At 39.3% G+C, this 22,564-nt stretch overlaps 1 protein-coding gene across 7 annotated transcripts in view; it reads right to left on the minus strand.

The window, feature by feature from the left end:
• Positions 1–22,564, minus strand: part of Mef2c (myocyte enhancer factor 2C) — a 148,145-nt gene that overhangs the window by 37,656 nt on the left and 87,925 nt on the right. For all 7 annotated transcript variants that reach the window (XM_013349670.2, XM_013349668.2, XM_026783685.1 and 4 more), the window contains exon 4: positions 5,329–5,472. In XM_013349670.2, coding sequence (XP_013205124.1) covers positions 5,329–5,472 — 144 coding nt within the window. The remainder of the gene's footprint in view (positions 1–5,328; positions 5,473–22,564) is intronic.

Below are 22,564 nucleotides of genomic sequence, written 5' to 3' on the forward strand. Positions count from 1 at the left end.
CCCCCAGCATCCCTCTGCTTGCCCCCAGCATCCCTCTGCTCGCTCCCAGCATCCCTCTGCTCGCCCCCAGTATCCCTCTGCTCGCCCCCAGCATCCCTCTGCTTGCCCCCAGTATCCCTTTGCTCACCCCCAGCATCCCTCTGCTCACCCCCACCAGTGTGCCCTTTCTACTTAAAGTAAAAGTTCTACTTCCTCCAAAGGCCTAGATATCCTCCAAATTTGGGCATTTACTAACCTCCACTATCTCATGCTTGTCAGCCCACCCTTTCCCAAATTTCTCATTCTTGACCAAATACCACGATTAATTCCAGTACCACATATAAATTTCTTCTCAAAGACCTGCCATCTCTAGGAAGTCCACCTTAACTATGCTATTTCATCTGTCACCTTGTTTACTCCTTACACCCATCTTTCTCGATGTCTTTCTCGTCTCTTACAATTTAAAAAGATTTTGATGTTGGTTAGAAATGGTCCAGTTCACCAAAGTACTCAAGGTCTGCTACTCTAAGCAATTCAAAATGTACTCTTCTTATTATATGTTTGAATATTTCTCTGCCAAGGAGATTTTTGAATATACTGTATTAATATTAAAAGCATAAGATTTCCAGTTCCTACATATATTCTGTTGATAGGCACTAGGGTGTGTAATTTCCATACTTGATGCAATTTAACCCTGTCATTATTCCTTCATTGTGCATAATGTCTTTCTTTTTCAAAACAGTAAGATTGAGAAAGTGGCCCAATGCCATTGAACTAGTGATTGATTCTGGTTTTGATCCTAGATCACTATGCAGTACAGATTAGTATTTTGGAGCAAATAAAATTTTATAGTCAGAGATCATATTATTTACACATATTGGGTATTAGTAAACTACCATTCGTGGGTCACATGATTAACAAACTTATACAACTGAAGCCTTGGGAAAATGAATTTTAAAGACTCCTTTCTTCCATATTACTCAAAAGTCCATACTTTTAAAACCGCTATTGATTTCAAATCTTTTAATATATGCTTATCGTTCCTACTTATAAATATTCTACTTTCACTAGGTCCCTAAGCATCACTACAGAGCTCAGTCTCCCCTCATATTGAATAGAATATTGATTTTGACTCACTAGAGGGCCAAGTTTATCTCTCTTCCCCTAAGATATTATAGATACATTCACAATACAGGAGGTAGGCAATGAACTGAGGTATCCTACCAACCAGTTCAGTGAAAGTTGCCAAACTCCTTTTCCCTTCTAAGCATCACCCTGAAGAATCACTGAGTTTCTAGCACACTGGACCATAACAACTTGAAGAGGATCACTATACAACCATTTAGGATTGGCTAAGCGGAAGCAGACACATCCCAGTATCAGAGCATATCTAAACAGCTTGGAACTCACAATAGACACCAACATCACTGGTGCACTCTGTTGTTTGTTTCAGGCCATGTCAGGAACTATCAACAGTAATTTGAAAGTAGATTATGAGCTTAACATGACCACACCGATATGATGTCTTAGCAAATCAAGATTAGCCTTTTCCAAAGACATCTCAGCTGCAGCCCACTTGGATAATGAGTTGCCAATTAACCAGGGAGCCATTTAGTACTCCTTGGCCCTGATTTCCTTATCCGTGTGACGAGATGATTGCACAGATAAAGATAATGAGCATTTCTGAATACTTGGGAAGTAATGTAGAGGGTAATGTAACCCAAATGTTTGGAAGAAATCTGCCTTATTCTTTTCCTTCTTGATTTTCAAAATTAGGAACCTTTAAGAGATTTATATTAAAATTTGTGGGTTCAAAAACAGAAGTCCCCTAAAGGTAATTATATCATTTTAGCAGCCTCTAAAAGTTTAGAATACTCAGTTCTGGAAAGCGAAATTTGGGCGATCAAAGTGCTGTGGATAGGCTTGTCTTTCTAACCTAGAAACTCGAAGAAGAGGGAGCTGAGCTGCTGCTTTAAGAATGTGAAGGACTTCAGAGTGACAGCAAGCAGGTTGTCCTTGTCCTAAGTGATGCAGAGAGGGTGGCTGCTTAGCTTGAGGTTACTGTCTCTGAAGAGTAGACAAGGCTCTTCATGTGTGATATCCCAGGAAAAAGGGCATCTGAACTCTTAATATCCTCAAAAGCTCCACCCAAAAAATACTGATAAAAATCACATAGTAATCTTTGGTAAGGTATTTCTTCTAGTTAATGGACCTTCTTTTATTCATGTGAACAGCTGAACTGAATCCTCTGTTTTGTTGTTGCTTTGCTACTAATTGAATTCTTATTGCCAAGCTTCAGATCTCCTAGTAGAGAAAATAATGTAATTCAAGTTTAATGACCAGTGACTACCAACTGCCCGTATCCCAATTTTTTCATGACTTCCTAGTAGGTACAGCATACACCTGTTCATTTCCTGTATATCCTCAGTGTGTAGACTTCCATCACTATCTGAACATCTGCCCTCACTTTCCCTGGATTCAATTAAGTACGGGTGATACCCGGTCACCCCACCTAACTTCTCTCTATTCACTTCAACCCTGCTATGACTTCATCGTCTCTGCTAGCTTTCCATCCTCTTCCTTGAACTTTACCATGCTGTCCCCATCAGACCTATGTGTTCAATCTTTTCCTTTTTTTTTTTTTTAAGTATTTTTACTTTGCATGTAAATCATTTCAACTGATTTTCACATTAATTCTGTTGTTGATTCTAGGTACAACATCAAGTCTCTCTCATCAAAGTACATCATTTGGAAGAAAATATGGACATTTCTTTTTATTTTCTCTTTTCTCATTCCCTCTAAAACAAGTTTGCTTCTATATCTCATTCTTTCAGCCATTTTGCTAATCCCCAGATCCTCTACTGGAGCTGTTTTGCTTGTCATGACTCCCAGCATGAGCTGTAGCAAACCCAGCGGGAGGAAATGCTGGTCGACAAGATTCCAAATCACCCATGAATTATTTTGTGTAATTGAGGAATATGGGCATAAATTATATTACTCCAACAGGTGACTTCAGTATTAAATTTTCTGTTTTAAAAGGGAAATGCTACCCACTGGTTTTTTTGAAATAGGGAAACAGTCTTGTAATGTTTTTAAGAGTCCAAGACACTCTACACACAAAGGGCAGAGTGTCCTTGCCTTGCTGCAGATGTTTTAGCAGCTGTGAAAATGTTCAAAGGTATGGACTTCCAGCAACTGAGAGCAATGTGTGAAAACTGGGCTTTTCATCGCAGAAGCTGAGCCACTCAGTAAGACATGAAGACCCCATAGTCCAGCTAGAGGCCTGTGGCTTCTCTTTAGTGCTCTGCCCATAGACTCTCATGTGTTTTTTACCTTCTGCAACACATTCTTGTACCTATTAACAAGTTATGTATCTTGATTTTGGGGCTTTTCACATGACAGGGTGAAAGATCTTGGGGAATCTAGGCATTGCATCTTCTTTCCCTTTAAATATAGGGAAACTGATTCGTGAATACCCTCCCTCTAAAACTTTGGGGGTTCATTTTTTCTCCATATTTAGGTTCAGCTTTGTTGAAGATTATCAGCAGTCTGGAAGGTATTTGCCTTTTTCTGATCTATGCAGATGATTCTTTTGACCTCAGTACTGAAGGCACTGCCTATAGTCCTACATTTAAACCTTTGTGCACAGAGCATTAAACCAGTCTTTTCTATATATAGCCAAAGAAACTCAGGCTCGAAGAGCTGGATGTTGATCCAAAGAAGCTGCTTATTTCACCTTTCTGGGTAAATAAATTTGGATGGACATTTTATTATTTGAGAATTTTGCATAAACTTATCAAGCATATATGGATTTTTTTGATGGGTAAAACACTGTGAACATGTGTGGAGTACTGGAACGTAGCAAGACCTTTAAGACTAGGAGGGCATATGGGAGGCTTTTGAGGAAGGAAAGGGACAGGGGAAATGATGTAATTACATTATGATCTCAAACGTAAAGCTTAAAAAACAGCTGTATTGCTGATAATATTTCACTTAGTAAAAGGAAAAGTAAGGCGTCATGAAGACAGAGTTTCTACTAAGTACAATTTTGCAAATAAATTTTAAAGGGTTCATTTAAACCAGCAAAGGCTGTGTCTGTGCTGACTATGGCAATGCATCAGTTAGTTTGTGAGTATAGTCTGGATATGTTTAGAGCTTTTCACCTCAAATATCTGTATGTTATTCAACAAAGCCCATTTTCACTGCAGATCGGTTTTTAATACTCAGGTTTGAGCTGCTTTGCTAACTTACCAGAAATACACTTTTCTGAAAAAAAAAATAATTATGTACTGAGAAGCCTGTATACAAATTAGGATTCAGGTACTAACATTAGTCATACCATGAGAGCCTTGAGTATATTCCTTTTATGCTACAGAATTAATAGTGCTTGATTGATAACCAAATCTAACAACAGTCATTTTCCCCTATACATCTGAACAAACAAAATTATACATGCACAGCTATTTTTCTTAACTCTCTGGCAAGGCATTGATTGTTAGAAAATTTCTGAATCGGTTAAGACAAAATTTAGCCAAAAGTTAAAGCATGGAAAACGCTGGTGTGGACAAAGCAGATATCATTCTAACAAAAGCTTTAAAATCACACAGACGCTGAAGTCTTACCGTTAGGTTTCATGCACTCTGCCTCCTGCAGCTCATTAGCTTTAGCCCTTCAGTGCTGTTGTTGGATTTCATGTGCATGGGGAGGGGCTGATGTGTCACTCAGAAACCAGCCTTTACTAAGGTCAGGACTCTCTGTACATGACGGGAAGAGTTCCACTCATGTATCTGGTCTCTGCATACAAAACTTGCGTGGAAGGCAATTCTTGTGTTGTTTTCCTGTACTGTGATCTGTGTGCGAACTTCTTGCATGTTGCAAAGGCTGTGTAAATTCAGGGCATGTCACATAGATTTCTCTCTTTCTCTTGTGAACTCTTCTACCTCGGAGTGAACTTCTCCATGGCAACTCTTTGAGATAATGTAATTTCAGTATCCCATAGGGGTTGCTTCTAAACGCATTGCCTGTGGGATGAGATGGCCATTTTATCTGTCTGACTTTGCAATGCTTCTTAGAGCAAGCCATCACTGAGAGGGTTAAGGTATGTTACTGTAGCGGTTACCAGCAGATCAGCCATCTACCTTTGGTACTTACAGGAATTTTATGACTCTTGATCATATTATCAAATTCTTCATTAATTTTTTTGTATTTTTCTTCAGTGCGTGGGGTGAGGGCATAAGAGGAATCAGGATCGGGGCTTTCACAGCCTTTGTTTTCCTTCTTGTTCAATGCCTGCCAGGTTCAGAGAAATATCAAGAGTAAACAAAAATGAAGGGTGCTTTGAGTACTTACACACAATCTTTGCCTGCTGATCATTAGATCAATATCTTCGTTAATTTTCCTGTACTTGTCCTCTGACTCAGGGCTGTGACCTACTGAATCGTCCGCATCGGGATCTGGGCTGTCACAGCCATTAAGGCCCTTCTTTCTCAAAGTCTGAAATACATAATGTGGAAAGTTCAAACCTCGACAAAGGCTGTAAGAGACATTTAGGGATATTATATAAAGTCAATCTGTCTAGCATTTAAGATTATTATATATGTTATACAATATTTATGTAAAGAAATCACAAGGAGAAATTGAATCATTTCAACAGGGTGTTCATTAATAGTTTGAAAAAGGAACAAGAAACAATCGTGTTTGTGGCTAAATTCAGTCAATGAACATAGAAGGTGAAATCTCTTGATACGGAGTTAAGACAGACATATATAATGAAAAACAATTACAACCCAATACAATATGTGAAGTGCAATGCACTACAATAATCTTTTCCCACAGAAATATAAGCAGTCAGGATGTTGCACAGTGAATTCAGATTTTGAGATGAAAAAAAGCAGAAAGGTTGCAAACATTGTTTCTGGATTTAGCATTGTGGTTGACATTATTTTTCCTTTCCACCCCTGGCACTCCACAGCAAAAGGGCATAAGGGAAGCCAGCTAATCATGAAGCACTTACAAGGAAGAAGCTCATTTGGAAGAATTATTTTTACTTGTTAGAGTTCTCTGTAAGTGTGAGATTCTGTATTGAAATTTCTAATAGTGAGAAATTATCTTCCCAAATGGGAGCTAGAAGCAACATTGGGATGGCTGAGCAACTTAGGACTTCATTATCCTGGGCTGAGTAAGGAAGACAGGATTATATAGCCAACCAAATCTAGTTATCAAACAGCAAAGACGTCTGGTTTCAGCTGACTAGGGATCAGCCTGAGAGTCTTCTGACACGTGAGAGTGAAGCTAGTGGCTTAGTGCCAGCCTCCTGTCTCCTGATGTCGTCTGCTCTAGTTTCAGCTGTCACTAAGGAATAAATACTAATAAAACAGCAGAACCATTTGGAAAAGTATGAGTCAGGAGTTCTGAATTTTATTCTTTTTAAAAAACATGGTTTTCCATGAAACTATGTACAATCCAGTAGACAGAAATATTATTGTGGTTTTGAAGATCACAAAACTTTTGATTAATCATATACCCTGACATGTTAATAATTAAGAGTATTACACATGCTATTTCTTATTTTTCTTGGTAATACAAGGGTTGGTTACAAAGAGATGCACAGTTATCTGTCTCTCACTAATGGGAAGTTCTGCAGCGCTGATCCGTGTTTAATACAGAACTCAGATATAAAAAAAAAAAAACAAAAACTGAAGCACCCACTCAAAGGTCTGAAAACCAAGATAACAATCCTTCTCTAATTGATGCATTTGGGGAAAATAAATGATGGCATTTTCCAAGGGAATGTCCACCTTAAAAATTCAAGTGCATTGATTTTTATCAGTGTTCAACAATGTTACTTAAAATTAATTCTTGAGGCATTGAAGGCTTGTACTTAAAATGGAACTGAGAGCTATCATGTCTCATACATCTAGGATATAATGCAGGTCTGTAAATATTTATTAATGTTATAGTGATATAATATAACAAACATATGGTTACAGTTTATAATGTGGTAAGCTGTTTGAATATTAAAATGAATATTTTGACATAAAATGTTAAAATATACATTTTAATCTTGGGGAATTTTTAATTGATGGGGCCACCTGCCCCCCTCTCATGAGTTTATAACCATAGATTTTGGTCTAGAACAAGAACTCATCAAGAATTCCCACAATAACACTAGAGAGAATATCATAAAACACAGGGATGATAACTCATTTACTAACTTCTTACATTTCAAACTCTTTTGTTAGTATTATATTAACCAAACAAACACTCTACTTGTGGTATAAATTATCGTGTGTTTTTGCTTTGACCTCTACGGATTCTTGAGCTCTTAAGGAAACAGAGTGTCCTGCATTACATTCTGTGTGTGTGTGTGTGTGTGTGTGTGTGTGTGTGTGTTTGTTGTTGTTGTTGTTGTTGTTCATAATTCACTTACAGGATTGGAGAAATATCTCATTGCCACATAAGCAGGAGGACAAAGTTATTCTAAGCCAAACTAATGTAAAAGAGCTGGGCTTGATGGTGTGTACCCACAACTCCTCACCCTGGGACAGAGGGTGGAGAAGGCAGATCCCTGGAGCAAATTGGCCAGCTAATCTATCTTGAATAAGTAAGCTTTGGCTTCAGTGAGAGGCCATGCCTCCATTATTAAAGGTGGGGTGTTGTCCAGAAAGGAGATCAGACCTGTGGCTTTTACGTGCTCATGTACACACATGCATCCACACCGACATGTACACCTTCACATACCCACACTTACAATCATTTAACATTAGACGCACAAAACACATAGAACATATACAACACCTCACATATACAGTTTTAAAAAATAATTCACATTATGGAGAAAAGTAGGTAAGATCAAGAAAATATCTTGCTAATATTAAAAGCTAATTATTTATATTGTATTAGGCATGTTAAGATATTCTTATAAAAACCTTTAGCTTAAAGCCTCTTGTGATGTTAATTTAGAGTCTTAATAGACAGTAGATTTTTTCAATGTGTGTTTTACAAAATAAATCTTATTCTAAAAAATATCGTTGTTTTGATATGCAGATTTCTGACAACAGAACGCAAGGGTTAGAAGAGGCCTATCAACTGTCATTACAATCCATCTGGCACATACATGTGTGCTAAATATTCTCCCAAAGCTTTGGGTGGGTAGATACTTTGGTTTATAAAAATTCAAACATTGCTTATATTTTATCAAAATACCTCTACAAATATTAACTCATTCTGTCTCATAAGTGCTTCATGACGAACTTAGGAAACATTATGACAGATCTCAAACTAGAACTGCCAACCATAGTAGCTAAAGTTTTGGTCACTGCTTGGGAACAAAGAGGAGTGACTGACTTCTCCCTGTTGAAGTTTTCTGCTTTTAAGAAATGAGAAACATGACCTTCTCTGTTTGACTCAAGTTCAACTTTAGCAGTTCACTCAACACTCGTAAATATTAGGTTGAAAATTTAATGAATTATGTTTGGGGAAAGATTTAAGGATGACAACAATTCCTAGACCTGAAAAAATTCAATTTTTTCAGAAGAGGTTTTACATAGTCCGGGCTGACATTGAACTTGCTTTATAACTGAAATGACCTTGGACTTCTGATTCTTCTGCCTCTACCTTCCAGGTGCTAGGATTACAGGCATGTGTTATCATTTTTTTGGTCTATATTGCGTTGTGGATAAAACCCAGACCTCTTTCCTTGGGAGGCAAGACCTCTACCAACTAAGCTATGCTATCAACTTTTAGTCAAGAACTGAAGTGTCTGATAGTCAACCAAACACTTGATTTATGGATTAAGGAACCAAAAGAATCCCTAGTCACTTTCTACCTGAAGCATGATGTGAATTAGTAAGGCAGACAAAGTTGGCAGCATGGAAATGCAATGAACAGGGGGAAACCAGCAGCTGATTTTCTCCCAATAAATTCTTCTTGTGTCTGATAACATTATCTTGCAATAAACATGACTGGTATGAAAGTAATGATTTAAGCTAAATTGTGTGATTTTCAAAAAAAGAGCTTTTTGAGACCTAGAAACACAAAATCTGAGAGTAAATTAATATCGAGCTCTAAATGCCCATAATCACATAACCAGAACACTGGAAAAATTGTTCAAAAATATTATCCTCAGCTGAGTGCTTGCATAACGTATTTCTGCCAAGAACAAATGATTATGGTGGAATTATAAAGCCTGGAAAATGGAAGTGGTGGCACAAACTTGAATACCATAGTGTGAATGCAGAACTAGAGGAACGGTTTTATCTTTATTATATTAAAATCTACAGCTGTTTAATGATGACAAAGGAGCTACTGTTAGCCCCAGCCAAGTCTGTCTATTCACAGTAATGAATAGTCAATATGAACGAAGGGGCTTACTAAATGGATTCAAAGCGTATTCCTATAGGACTTTTCCAGCAAAATCAAACTCTCTGCCGTTGGCCTCGAGAGTGTCTCTGATCTTTTTATAAGTGTCTCTGGTCAGGTAATGTAGGCATTCCGACAGCCATTCTTTAACAGAGATATAAGCCATAGATGGGACTTGTATTATGTACGGTATTCTTCAAATAATATTGTGAAGAAATCTTTCCCTGTGTGCCAAGAGAAGGCAAGGTATCTACTCAAACCACCAACTCCAACTCCTTACTACATCTAAAGAGACTCTGCCCCCTCCCCCTGAGAGACTCTGCAAGTCTTCAGGGAGCCTGTATACCGTAGCCAGCTTGCCACAAAAGAGTGACACTTTTGGGCTAGATGAATTGACTGCAGAGGCTTCTGGGGTGTATTCACAAAGTCGTGATTGTCACACAGTGAGCAGAGAGCAGCCGCTTCTAGAGAAGTAATTAGACTGACAGAAGGTGACATCCCCAAACAATACATGGGAGAAGTCCAGGCAGGTAATCCAACAATTATGTGGTATCTCTACGCCCAGATATGTGGACATATGGACCTGCATCATTGCATGTGTTCACCAGGAAAACCTGAAATATGTATAAACCGATGATAGCTGACAGGTGCTTCAAAAATTCTAATGAAATAGATGTAGGGTAACAGATTCTATTTCATTACTGAAAGGAATATAAATGAAAAAGAAAGCCACATGGAGCCTTATTTCTTGTCTTATGCATTATGTTATCAACGCGACAATCTCTTCCCTATGCAATGATTTAAACTGACTTTTCCTTTTTAGCTATGAATTGTTTTAAATTCTTAGTTTTCTTTAAAAAAAACATTTCTTTTTAGTACAAAAGAGGTACCTAAATTATTGGCCCTTTTCAATTGTATGAAGCTATAGATCTCATCTTAAGGCTATTTAAGTAGGATTCAACATTTCTTTCAAATAACTACTATCTCATAGTAAGAGCTCAAACCAGCTAACTTCCTCTCTGTCTGCAGTTTCAGTTCTGAATAACGTATGTTTGCATTGTCTTCTAATTTTTATCTGCTCCTAACTATACAGCTGAAATTTAACACCCTTTTGTGAAAACCCCCAAATTACTCTCATTAACCTTTGTTAAAATCCAAGTAATCATGCTTACTTCCATAATGGGTGCTTCCCCGACTTTAGGGTGTTCATGTGTCAAGAACACATGCAGGCAATATTAGTGACAGTTGCATGGATATTGCGTTCACACAAAAACCAAGGAAGAAAACCCATTGACTTAGGAAAGGCAGCATTCTTTCTTCTGATTTTAAGGCTTCTGGGCCTGGCAAGGACAAGCTCAGCAGGCTTACGCACAGGAAGTCATGTAGTTGTAAATGAAACGAAGGCTGGGTAAAGGGACTCCAGGCTCAGGACATGTTGCCATCTGGGAGGGGCCACCCTAAGATGCTCCTTGAAACCTGGAGTTAGGTCTATAAAGTCAAAGTAACAATGTCCAAATGGGGACACACTAATATGCAACATATAATTATGTTATGATTTCTAATAGAGCTCTTGGGCAGGGGATGACTAAGTGCCAAGAAATTTCTCTACAAGTTTTAATAATCAAAACTGTAAGCATCGTCTGTGTCACATTTATGTATTCCACAATTCTCTTTTGTTCTTACTCCAAGAATAAAAGACACGTCAATATACTGTGAATTTAGTATAATCAGCACTTCAGTCTTAATCAGATGAGTGAACAATATACATGAAAAAATAAATCATAACAAATTATTTGTGATGAAAATCTGAAAAAGTTGAAAATATAAAACTATCACACTGTTTATCTCTAGATTAATATTAATTCTAAATGTATCTTCTACTGATGAAAGATGTGTGTGTGCGCATGTGCAAGGGACTACAAATTACAGTGTTTTTTGTTTGTTTTGTTTTAAGATTTTATTTTTTCTGTTATTTTACTTTTTAAGTGAATTTTTAATTAAAACAGAGGTACACTTTCCCCTTTTTTCCTTCCTCTTGTGCTCTTTTTCCCACCCTTCCCATGTACCCTTCTCGAATTGATAGCTTATTTCTTTGATTATTTTTACACACACACACACACACACACACACACACACACACACACACACATCTCAAAGGAAGTTATGCCCTTTGGGCTGACAATGCTTCTCATAAGAGTCATAGGCTAACAAAAACCCCATTACCGTATGTGAAAAACTTCCTTTCATATGGTTGGTCAAGGTTGTTCATTATAGACTACTGAAGTAGCCCTTGGTTGCCTCCCATAGACTGAAAGCAAGCCGCTATTACTAAAGACAGCACACACTTAGAACAAAGCACTCGGGTAATTCAAGGCAGACCTAACCTGAAAGCCTGTTTTCTAGGATTTAACTTCTGTGGTTTCAGAAAATCCTGAGCAAGCTGCCAAGGGAGGAAGCACTCTAGTCCTCTACAGCTGCAACGTCCACGAAGCATGACAGAGACCATCATGGTAAGACGTGAATAAAGGTGCAGTAAGTGGCACTTACATGTTTGTGGCAGCCAAAACTGTCTCTTAAGGTCCGCTTAATAGCAGGGAAGTCATACCTGGTCATAGAAACCTAAATTCCAGGGGCTAGTGACCTTGGTAAAGAATCTACTAACAACACTTTGCTAGATAGCATAATTCCTTACTCCGTTGTAAATCTTACCTTATACCTACAGGTAAGTGCAGCTACCGCCCCTCATTAAAGATATCTCTCTTAATAAAAATGCAGAGTTGTGGAGTTCAGTACCACTGGATAATTTACAAAACAACCCCTTCACCTAAGTCTCAGGAAACATTTGAGAAAATGGGACCTAAAGATGATAAGAGCCAGAGGATCAAGGAATTTTCTAGGCAATTGTGACTTCTAGAAATGTCGGAAGTTATACCTATAAAGTCTCACCCACATGAGCTGATAAAGGCACAAACAAGAGACCTGTCAGAGTGGATGGGCAAATGTCCATGGGGCCTCAACGCTACACTAAGAAACACAGGCAGCTGAAGACCGGGAGAGGGAGGAAGAGCCTTCCACAGGGAAGAGCTCACCAAGGGGTCATCCAATACCAAATGGTCATCTCTGAAAACACATACAAGCAACAGTACACAGACCAAACAACTTATATTTAGAAAAGCACAGTACATTTATATACATAGATAAGCAGTGATGACTTTGGAAGAATAAGGAGGGGCTTAGAAGGAGGAAAGGAAAGAGAAAAATGATGCATTACAATCTCAAAAATAAAGAAAAACAAGAAAAACAGCTTATTTTTATAACAAAAGGAGACCATTGTGGATTTTATTTTTGATTATGTTGACAGCTATATTTCTGTGTGTGGGTCTGAGTATGGGGATGCAGTGCCCATGGAATCAGAAGAGGATGCTGGCTCTCTGGGAGCTGAACTTAGACATATTAAGGGACCAAACTTTCCTTAAAAGGTTGATTAGAGGGACTAGAGAGATGACTCAGAAGGCAGGAGTGTGTACAGCTTTTCCATAGGACCTGGGTTTGGTTCTCAGCACCAGAGTTGGGTGACTTACAACCTTCTGTAACTCTAGATCCCCAGCATCTGAGCCACTGGCCTCTGCTAAAACATACACTCAAATGCTTGTCTCTCCTGTCTCCTAATACATACAATTAAATACAGTAAAGCTTAAAAAATAGTGTAGTTGAAGGATTTTTCCAGTAAATTGTTTGTACTAATGTAGAAGATATTATTTAAGGATTTGAATAGTTTTTAATTTATCAAATATCATCCCATGCTTTCTAATGGTCACAGAAAGCACTTAGATATGACATTTCATGCAAGCATTTAGATATAACAACTCCTGAAGTCACTTGGACTGCAGTGGGCATGAGCCCAGGGTCTTGTGGCTCACCTCCTGCCTCCCAGAAGGTAAAGAATCATAGTGCACCAGCATGGCAGAGCCGCTCCTCCAGCTGGGCCCTAGGAATAGGTCAAGCAGTCACTAGTTCTCCTCTGATGTGAGCTGCCATGCTACCATGTCAGCTTTGAGCTGCTCGCATAACACCAACTTCACACATTTTCTGTTATAGCCTCAGTCACCCATTATTCGTCATTTGTGTGTCTGCCCCCTTGGGTGCATTACGAGGCCCTTAACAAAAGCTTTCCCTGTATTTTCTTTGGAATTCTGCATGCAGCAGTCTGACATCCTTTAGGTGCTCAACTCAGCAAATGCTGTGGAGATGAAAGGGACACACATTTCCTCTTCCGTGGTAACGTTTGCTGAGCTTTCCCAACTGGACTGAAGCTGCTGGCTCTGAGGCGGAGACAGCAGTGGGATCCAGACCACTTAATGTACACTTGCCAACTGCTACTCTGTCTTGGGTGTTGCCTCTGGTCCTCCAGATGTGAATCGGTTTTCTGACTATATGGTTCAAATTACTACATGTTTCTTGCTACTCTTGGGAGCCTCTTATAGCACAGGGCTGTTTACTTGTCATGCTGGATTGCCAGGACATAGCATGGAACCTGGGACGTGGCAAGAGCTTATTAGACGTTTGGAGCATAAAGAAACAGACTTAAATGGAAAAAAAAAAAAACCCAGAGCAGAAAAGAACATCCAAGTGACAGGAGGAAGAAAATCAGCCTCAGTGCAATGGTTTCTTTATCGGAATTTCCCTATTTTTACTCTTTTATTTACTGTTTCATATTATTTTTAACACTTAGCATCTCATTATTTTAAAGTAATCATTACAAATTTACTATTTTTGAAGTGTATAGTTTTTAAGGCAAAAAACAATACAAAATTGTTCGTAATTCATAATTTATACTTTCTTGCAACTCAGGCATTTCATCCTTTATCCCATTGCTTAAAAATTAGTGGTTTGATTGACATTTAAACCTCAGGAGAGGTGACGATGCTTGGAAGACTGTGGGAGAAGCTGTGAGGAGCTAGTTTCTCTTAAGGCAGAAGGAAAGGGAAAAGGAAATTCATTGTAGAAGAGGGAGAGGCATTTTAAGCAGAATGCAAATCGTAAACAAAGCTAAACAAACACATCATAGGAAAGAGCATGGGAGAAGGTCTGTGAATGCGTGAATGCAGACATGCTCAGTTAGCATGCTTCTGTAGTCCTGGCACAGCTCGCCTTTGCTTCCCCAGAAGTGTTGGGAGCTTTTCTGCACCACCCCACTCTTCTAGGCTCAGGAGAAGCACCTCAACCTGGGGGAGAATTTGCAAATGTGAGTGATTCCAGAGCCAATAAAACAATCCAGACTTGCAGCTTAGAGTCCTCATGGGTCTTCCGGTGTCCAGGCATCACTGGCTTGGGGTAGAATAGCACTGAGCTGGGAAGTCTTGACACACTTCAGCCATGAAACACTCCCTGACATCCTGACTCGAGGATCAACCTAAAGCTGAATATTTAACAGCAAGTATGATGTGGGCCTGATATGTTCATAAAGTCAGTCAAATTCAAGATGAATCTGAAAAATAGCTGATGTTGATGATTTCTCGAAAAGGGAAGGAAAAAAAAAGAAAGCCAGCATGAATTCAACAACACCGAGAAAGAGAGGAAAGGAATAAATTAACAAAGATCAGGAAGCAGGTTTTGTGAGCGCATGAAACGTGAATGTGACTCCATATCTGAATCTTCTCGACTGTGGAACTTCCGCTGCAAATCTGTTACAGGGGAAAGTCTGAATCCAGAGGCACTGGAGCTTTAAAAATAATTCCTCAGTGCATCGTCTCTTATAAACCTATTAACAAAAGTCGCTGCATATGCTCGCTTCAGTAATCACGCTAAGGACGAACTGTGACTTTTGTTTCCGTGTAGTTTCTTGTCTACTCTTTCATTCATAAGCATGGTCAACGCATGACATCGTTTGAAAGGAGAGTGGCCTGTCTCCCACACTCTCTTCCATGGCACTGCAAAGCTGTCACCGTCACGATGTGCCCCAATTTCTACAGGGGTCAGAAGGATCTCTGTTTATTTCTATTTTCACTTTGTTCCTTGGTTCCAGTTTACCCCCTATTCTAGCCCTCTGTCAGAAAATATCGTAACTTATTGTAGCCAGAAGCCCAGCAATCATCCTCATTTTCATCCCCTCCTTCCAGCTGTCCTCCACCTTGCTCTTCTGCCTCCTGTTCTCAGTCTGTGGGGTTTCTGAGCCCACTTTCGACACCAGCCTCCTTTATGCATCTGGCAGGGTCGAATTAAAATGAAAATCTAATTGCATCATTGTTCTCTTTACCAACCATGTTGGCTGCCAACAGTCATGTCACACACAAGCTTGTAGAGCAGACTCTCCACCTGCTTTTCTGGCCTGTTTCCCCTTCTCTTCCAGAGTACCGTGCTTTGACCAAGGGGAAGTCTTCCTGTAATTTCCCAAGTCTGCAGCAAGTTGTCAGACAGTCTTGACCTGTGCTATTCATCCCTGTCTGGGATGTCCTTGCTTTCCCGCTCTGCTTTGGAGACCATAGCCTTCTCAGAAGTGCTACCCTTAGTGCTTGTATCTTTCTTGCTCCTGAGATTTTGGGGGCTACTGCTACCTGGAATCACAACAAGGAGAACAAAAATATTTTTGAAGAACCAAGGTATTGCAACAGATATCTTTGTGTCCTTATTTTAGGTTTCCTCGGAAACAAAGTGCTGTCCATGATGTATATAGGAAACTCTCGGTTGGTTGGATCTCTACTCTACCCTGGCTTTTCAAAAGGTAGAGGATACACGGGTTTTTTTAATTTTTTTTTATGAAGCAACAACAACAAAGATTTGAGGCTAGCAATGGATTGGATTCACTTGTTACTACATCAGAAGGAGACATATAAAACTTTATTTCTAAGGCAATCAGAGACTCCCAAAATTTAGAAGCTCCATTATATCCTTGCAAAAAATGCTCTTCCACTGGGCCCTCTGAAGACTAAAGAGAATTAAGAGCCCTAATGGGCTTGACCTTGGCACATTTTCCCTACCAATGGGAAATTCCTCTTTGCCCTTCATCCAAAATATAGTTTTCATGTCTCCAGTTACAGGCCCAACATGAGCCACTAACTGAACCAGAAATGACTTATTTCCCAAGTTCTTTCCCATTTCTTGAGTTCTTCACTGGCAGACACGGAGGAGTCTAAGGCCAGCTCTAGATTCTGAAGACAGACTTCACTTACGGTGTCTTCACCCTCTTCCTCCTACCACTTGATCACCTCCACTTCATAAACCAGCCCATTGCCATCCACTGGTCACAATCCAGTCTCTACTAAATTTTGTTTTCTGTTTGGTTTTTCTGCAGTGATTTGATGGCAAAGGTGCTCACCACCCTTTTTCCTGACATGTTAGAAAGGAGCATGTAGTCTGAGGAATATGTAGTATCACAAGGATGGTGTCAGGATAGCCTGTGAGCTTGTTTCTATGTACACCCAAGGAAGGAAGTCAACATGTGTGAGAACAAGTCACAGTATCTTGTCCAATATATGGATACCATTCAGCAAATAGTGTTGTTAATGAAAGAATAATGGGATCTAAGGCTTCAGTAACAATGGTACTTATTTAAAGTGAATTACAATGGGACCTGAAAACACAGAGAAACTTATTAGATTTGAATGCAGGCTATTTATTTTTTTTATCTCTAGCAATGGCCACCTCATAACTCCAGGATCTCCTATCTATTCTCATGCCAAATTTAAAATTTAGAAAGGGAAAAGGAAGAACAGAGTAGCCTGGAGTTAATGGAGGGCAAGGAATAGAGCTTGATTAGCTTTAGAAATACCCTGGAAAAATAGTTAATATTTTTTTATGTTTCTCTAAAGTTGTATAATTAACATTTATTTCATATCTGTATGCTATCTCCATTATTGCTCTTACTTATTTTTTGTGTTGTTTTTAGATTGTAAGATTAATGCAGACAGGAAGTCTCTAGAGGGCTGTCTGTTCTTGGCAATTAGCTGAGCATCTGACAGTAGGATGTTGCAAGAGATCGGCTAACTCTTCTGGACAGGCATTCTATAGACAAAAACTGCTAATGACAGCCTGACAACAGCGAGGAGTCTCAGACAGGCTAAGAAGAAGCTGGTGGCTAGAAGCCCAGCGTTGTTCCTCAATACAACAAAGAACTTTCCTTTCAGAGGAGGACATGCTATGTGTCAAAAGTCAGCAGACTCAATCTGCAGCCTTATCACCACCATTACCACCACCATCATCACTATCATCATTATTTTCAACATAAGACATCTCCTAGGACTCTGTTAATATAGCATTAGCTTGCTTGTCGTATTGCTGAATGCACTCTCTAACTTTTTGTAACAGCCACTGCTGGTTGGTTAGCCCGGCCGTTAATTAGGTAGACAGATAGAGCATGTTGGACTCCAGCAGACTTGTCTATGAGCAGGAAACAACAGCAATGTTTTTCCATGATCAAAAACAAAAACAAAAACAAAAAACAAAACAACAACCAAAAAAAACCTTGAGAGGCTAGTTAGAACTCAGATCTGAGGAAAAGGCCATTCACAGATTTAGGCTCAGAGTATTGACCTGGAAATAGTGACCTAGGTTTCTAGGGTTGTTGTCAGCAGGTGAATGAACAGAACTTCATTTATTCACTCCCACATTAGGCAACAGGGATTTCCACCCCAGGCCTCTGAAAAGCAAGCAGGAGAGATAGAACGCCCCTTCTTTCTTTTCTGCATAAGTTAGACTGGCTTCTACCTAGTGTCTCTCGAAGCATATTGTAAACCACAGGATCTGAACTCAGGAAACTCAGAGTCAAGCCTGCACCCTACGGCTTTATCTCATTACCACAAATCTATTATGTGGATCAAGAATAAGTGCTGGATTTTATGTTCAGTGGTCTCGAGTAGGTCTTTTGTAGAAGGAGGCATTACAGGGCTCTATTATTTAGTGATCAAGGGATATCGAGTAAATAAAAGGTGCTTAAAAATGAATATGCTCCAAATCCCCCAGACAGAGGCTCAAGTCTCAGCCTCCCTCTTAGAGCATGAGCTGTGCTTCCTAAGAGCGTCAGCGCTGTCGCCCTTGTTGCCTCCACCTTCTCCCTGTGACCCTACCGCGGCTTTTCCATCCGGACTGCCAGCAAACTCCTGCCTCAGTTTACATTCCAAACCCAGCTTCCCGAGGGCACAGCTGCACCTTTTCACTGAGTATTCCTAGTATCTGGGAAAGACTTGGTCCCTTAGATTTTTATGAATTAATGCAGATTTTAAGAGTTCATTAATAAAGGTCACTACTTGCCTTCATAACAACACAATGACTTCCATCTGGTATGAGTTAAATAGCTGTGCAGTGCTTCTAGGGCCAGCATCAAAAGCGCCAGCAGCATTTCTGAGTTAGGACCCTCAGCGCAGCTTCCCACAGGGACTCGCCCTGAGGTTGGCTGGCTCATTTGTTATTTGGTGGCTCCTGTCTCTAAGATTCATTCTCTAGTTCCTGTTATTTTAACAGTATTAATGTAGAGAGCCAGGTTTTATTAGCACAGACAATTATAAACTGAGTATAAGGATTAGAATAAATATGATGAAATTATAGAACAAAAGAGTCTGAAAACATCTAATGCATTTCTTGTAGAAACTGGAATCTTCTCTTTTAGATGAAATTCTTACAAATAGAAACACATTTTATTAAAAGGTGTTTTACAAAGCCTGGTGGTATTACTAATATATCCTGAACAAGACCTAAATAGACTAATGACTGCTATTAGTGAACAAGTTTAAATTTTAAATTTTTATAACTTTTTATTTTCAAATTAATTAGTTAATAATTGAAATAAAATTATTTCAATTTACTTACTTTAGCTAAAGATTATTCTCTCTATATATATCTATATCTATATATAGATATAGATATATATCTCTCCAAAGGTTTCAAAATTTTAGACAAGTCACAGTTCACAAAGTTGTACTTCCATAATTCATACTTTCACATAGACAGTAAAACTAAGTTTCCATTCAGTTACCTTCATCTTAAAACAATGCTACAAAATTTAAAAAGAATGCTGGGGAATTTATAGGAGAAAGGTGCAGAGAGACAACACTGAAGAAGTGAAATAGCAACAATGGAGATTACAGAGAAGATGACGGTTGATACACAATAGACAGATACTGGGGTGGAGAAGAGAAAAGAATGGATGATGGTGCCGAGGGAGAAGTTTTGAGAAACAGAGAATGCAACACAAGCGAGCCCACTAAGTGCTGCTTAGTCTGTCAGCTGGCTTATGTGGGGTTGGCTTTGCGCTGTCCGATCCTACCACAGCTCTGTCACAAGCCATCCAGTACCGCTCGTCCTGACCTCCAATCACATCTGTTGTCTAACTCAGAGCAAGAAAGGGGGGCTGTGAGCCCCACGGAGCTCCACAGAGCCCCACAGAGCCCCATGGAGCACTCTGTTCTCTGGCCCTAGAAGGCCTTCTCTGACAAGTCTCTGAGAATCAGGTTTCTGTCCCTGCAGGCTTTGATTGTCTGTTTTAGACACGATAGCTTCGGGAATCTTAGGCATCGTCCATGGAAATACTCTGCAATCTGACTTTTAAGATGCACATTACAAGTTTCATAACTTATGAAATTTTAGTGATTTTTGTAAGTTTATTGGTGAATCTAGACATTTTCATTTGCATAATCATTTCTTCCACTTACTTTACCAGGTAATTATAAAACTATATCTGCTTCTATGGCATAAAGAGGACATTAAACCAGTCTTCCTTCACTATCAAAATATTAATTTTCTTAATACTTTATCTAAATATTGTCAATAAAACATACCATTTATGGAGCATGTATCTGTGTCAAGACTAAACCTTGAATGGATTTTTTTTTAAATCTATACAACCATACATCTATTATGATTGCTATGCCATGGATGCCAATAAAGAGGCACAGTTTGGTTGAGGAAATCCCTCAAATTTTGCATTGGTTAGCACATAATCAAGCTTATGAACTACATGTGAGCTGCACTAGAATTGAGTGGTTATTATTATTATATTTTAGAACTCTGCTGTTTATGCCAGCTTGTCTGATAATAAAGATTACCTAGTGTCTGGGAATGGAGCTCAAAGGTAGAGTGTACCTCTAAGGACCTAGGTTGAATCCTTCCACCAAACACACAAAAAAATGTGAATTTTCTGTATATATACCTTTTGACCAATTTGTCTGATAATTTTTTCCACAGAGGGAAATAACTATAATGAAATTTATTTTCTGACAATTACTCATATGTAGAATATTTCCTGTCGATACTACCATGACCAGTGGATATATGACAGCCTCTTCTCTTGCATCTCTGTAACATAGTTCTCATTAAAATGAAGTGGGAAAGGAAGAAAAAGAAAGATGGTTGCACTTCTCTCAGCTCCTAAGACTGGAGGGATTCTGTTTTATGACACAGGCTGAACCTCTGGGTACATCCAAGCTCAGGTCTACTGTAATAATTATGACACTCCTAGGAAGAACCCCAAGTCTCAGTTGCCAAGAAAAACAGGTTTAATGATTTATTTTGGGAGAAAGTGTACTGAACTGATTAATCTAACTGCTTAGTTCTCTGCTTTAGTTGGCCTGGGCAGGTGATTTTAAATTTGCCCCTTATCTAGGTTTGAGAGAATTGGTGGAGAGAAGAGAAAATTGTATACTTTTATGAACAAACTGTTATTGATCTCTGTGCTTTGCTGTATGTCTTGGAGAAATCTTGCATGCATCCTAACAGTTCATTTCCTAGTCACAGTGACATAAGCTGTTCCTTTTCCTCATTTTCACACAAATGCAGATAATACTGCTTTACCTTCTAGGCCGGGTGATAGGAAAAGTAAAGGAATTCGGTGGAAAACTTCTCCATTTTCTTTTAACAGTTAAGAGGAAGAGAGGACAAAAAAAAATACACAATCTTAAGTCAAAATTTCCCCAAGTTGCTAGGGAAAGGGGAAAATTACAGAAGAGCTTCAAGAAGCACAGACAGACTTGGGCTTTTGCATCTTGTCAGAGAATCTGCACTGTTAGTAAAGCCTGGGAACCTGACTCAGCAGAGAAATGCCACCCACAGTCACCGACTGTCTCACAGTTGTGAGCTCCCCTCTTCTCTCTTGAGGCCTCCACAGCAAGGAATACTCAAGCCTCTCTGACGGGAAACTGGATTTTGTGAAAACTGAAAGGAAGCCGTGCTGTATAATAGTTAAAGGAGTTTACAGTGAGCATGCTTGGAGTTTTGCATGGCTTTAACAGCACTTTTCTGGTGGATAAATAATATTAACCACTTAACGGTTTCGAAATGCCTCAGCCTGCCATCGCCGTTGCTTTGAATAGCATCTCACTTCTTTTTAAAGATCACTGCTGAAAGATGAGGGGAAACAGCACCATTAAAAGGGGAAGTAGAACAGGGTTCAAAGCTCGTTTCCATGAGGTAATGCGCATTATTGACTAATCATCAAAGAGATCCTGTCTATACTGAAAGGCAGCATGAGGTTAAGGCAGGTGGCTGGGGGCAGTCAGAAACCTTTCTCCAGCCTTGCATCATTTTATTGCTGAAGCCAAAGGGTTAGACAAAGATCAATGCAAGTTTGTTGATCTGATGCAGGAACTCGTGCTTAGTGAAATGGAAGCTGTGTACCTGAGTTCAATTGCTTAGAGCTGCAGGTTTCATCCATTTATGAAAGCAGTAGAAGCTGTGTGTGTGTGTGTGTGTGTGTGTGTGTGTGTCTGTGTGTGTGTGTGTGTGTGTGTGTGTGTGTGTGTGTCTCTCTCTCTGTGTCTCTGGGTGCCTGTGTGTGTGTGCCTGTGTGTGTGCATGGGCGTTTAGGTGCACACATGTATGGATGCAGCAGGAAGATAAAACTTAATAATCTCCTAAATAATTTCTCTGTAGATGCATTTCCTATGCCCCCAGAGTGCTGGGATTAAAGGCATGCACCACCATCACCTGGCGTATCTCCATATAGCTATTATTGCCCTTTTTTCCTCTAAAAGGAAATAGTTCAATTTAGTAATTAGAACCCCAGGAAAGCCAGGTTGTTTCATGTTAGGTTGTTTGCAAACTGAATGGTGGATTCTAATGACACACAGATTTCTTCCCCTAATCACAACCTACCGATTTATTATCAAACAATTTACTACTGTTTTCTCTAATATAAGGAGAATTTCTCCTATTTGCAGGAACTCGGTTATGGAAAGTGTTGAACCGTTTCTTTGGGTTTCAAGAATTTGTTCTCTGATGATTGAATAACCAGTGCCTG

This window comes from Microtus ochrogaster, chromosome 19, assembly GCF_000317375.1.
Source record: "Microtus ochrogaster isolate Prairie Vole_2 chromosome 19, MicOch1.0, whole genome shotgun sequence".
NCBI lineage: Eukaryota > Metazoa > Chordata > Mammalia > Rodentia > Cricetidae > Microtus > Microtus ochrogaster.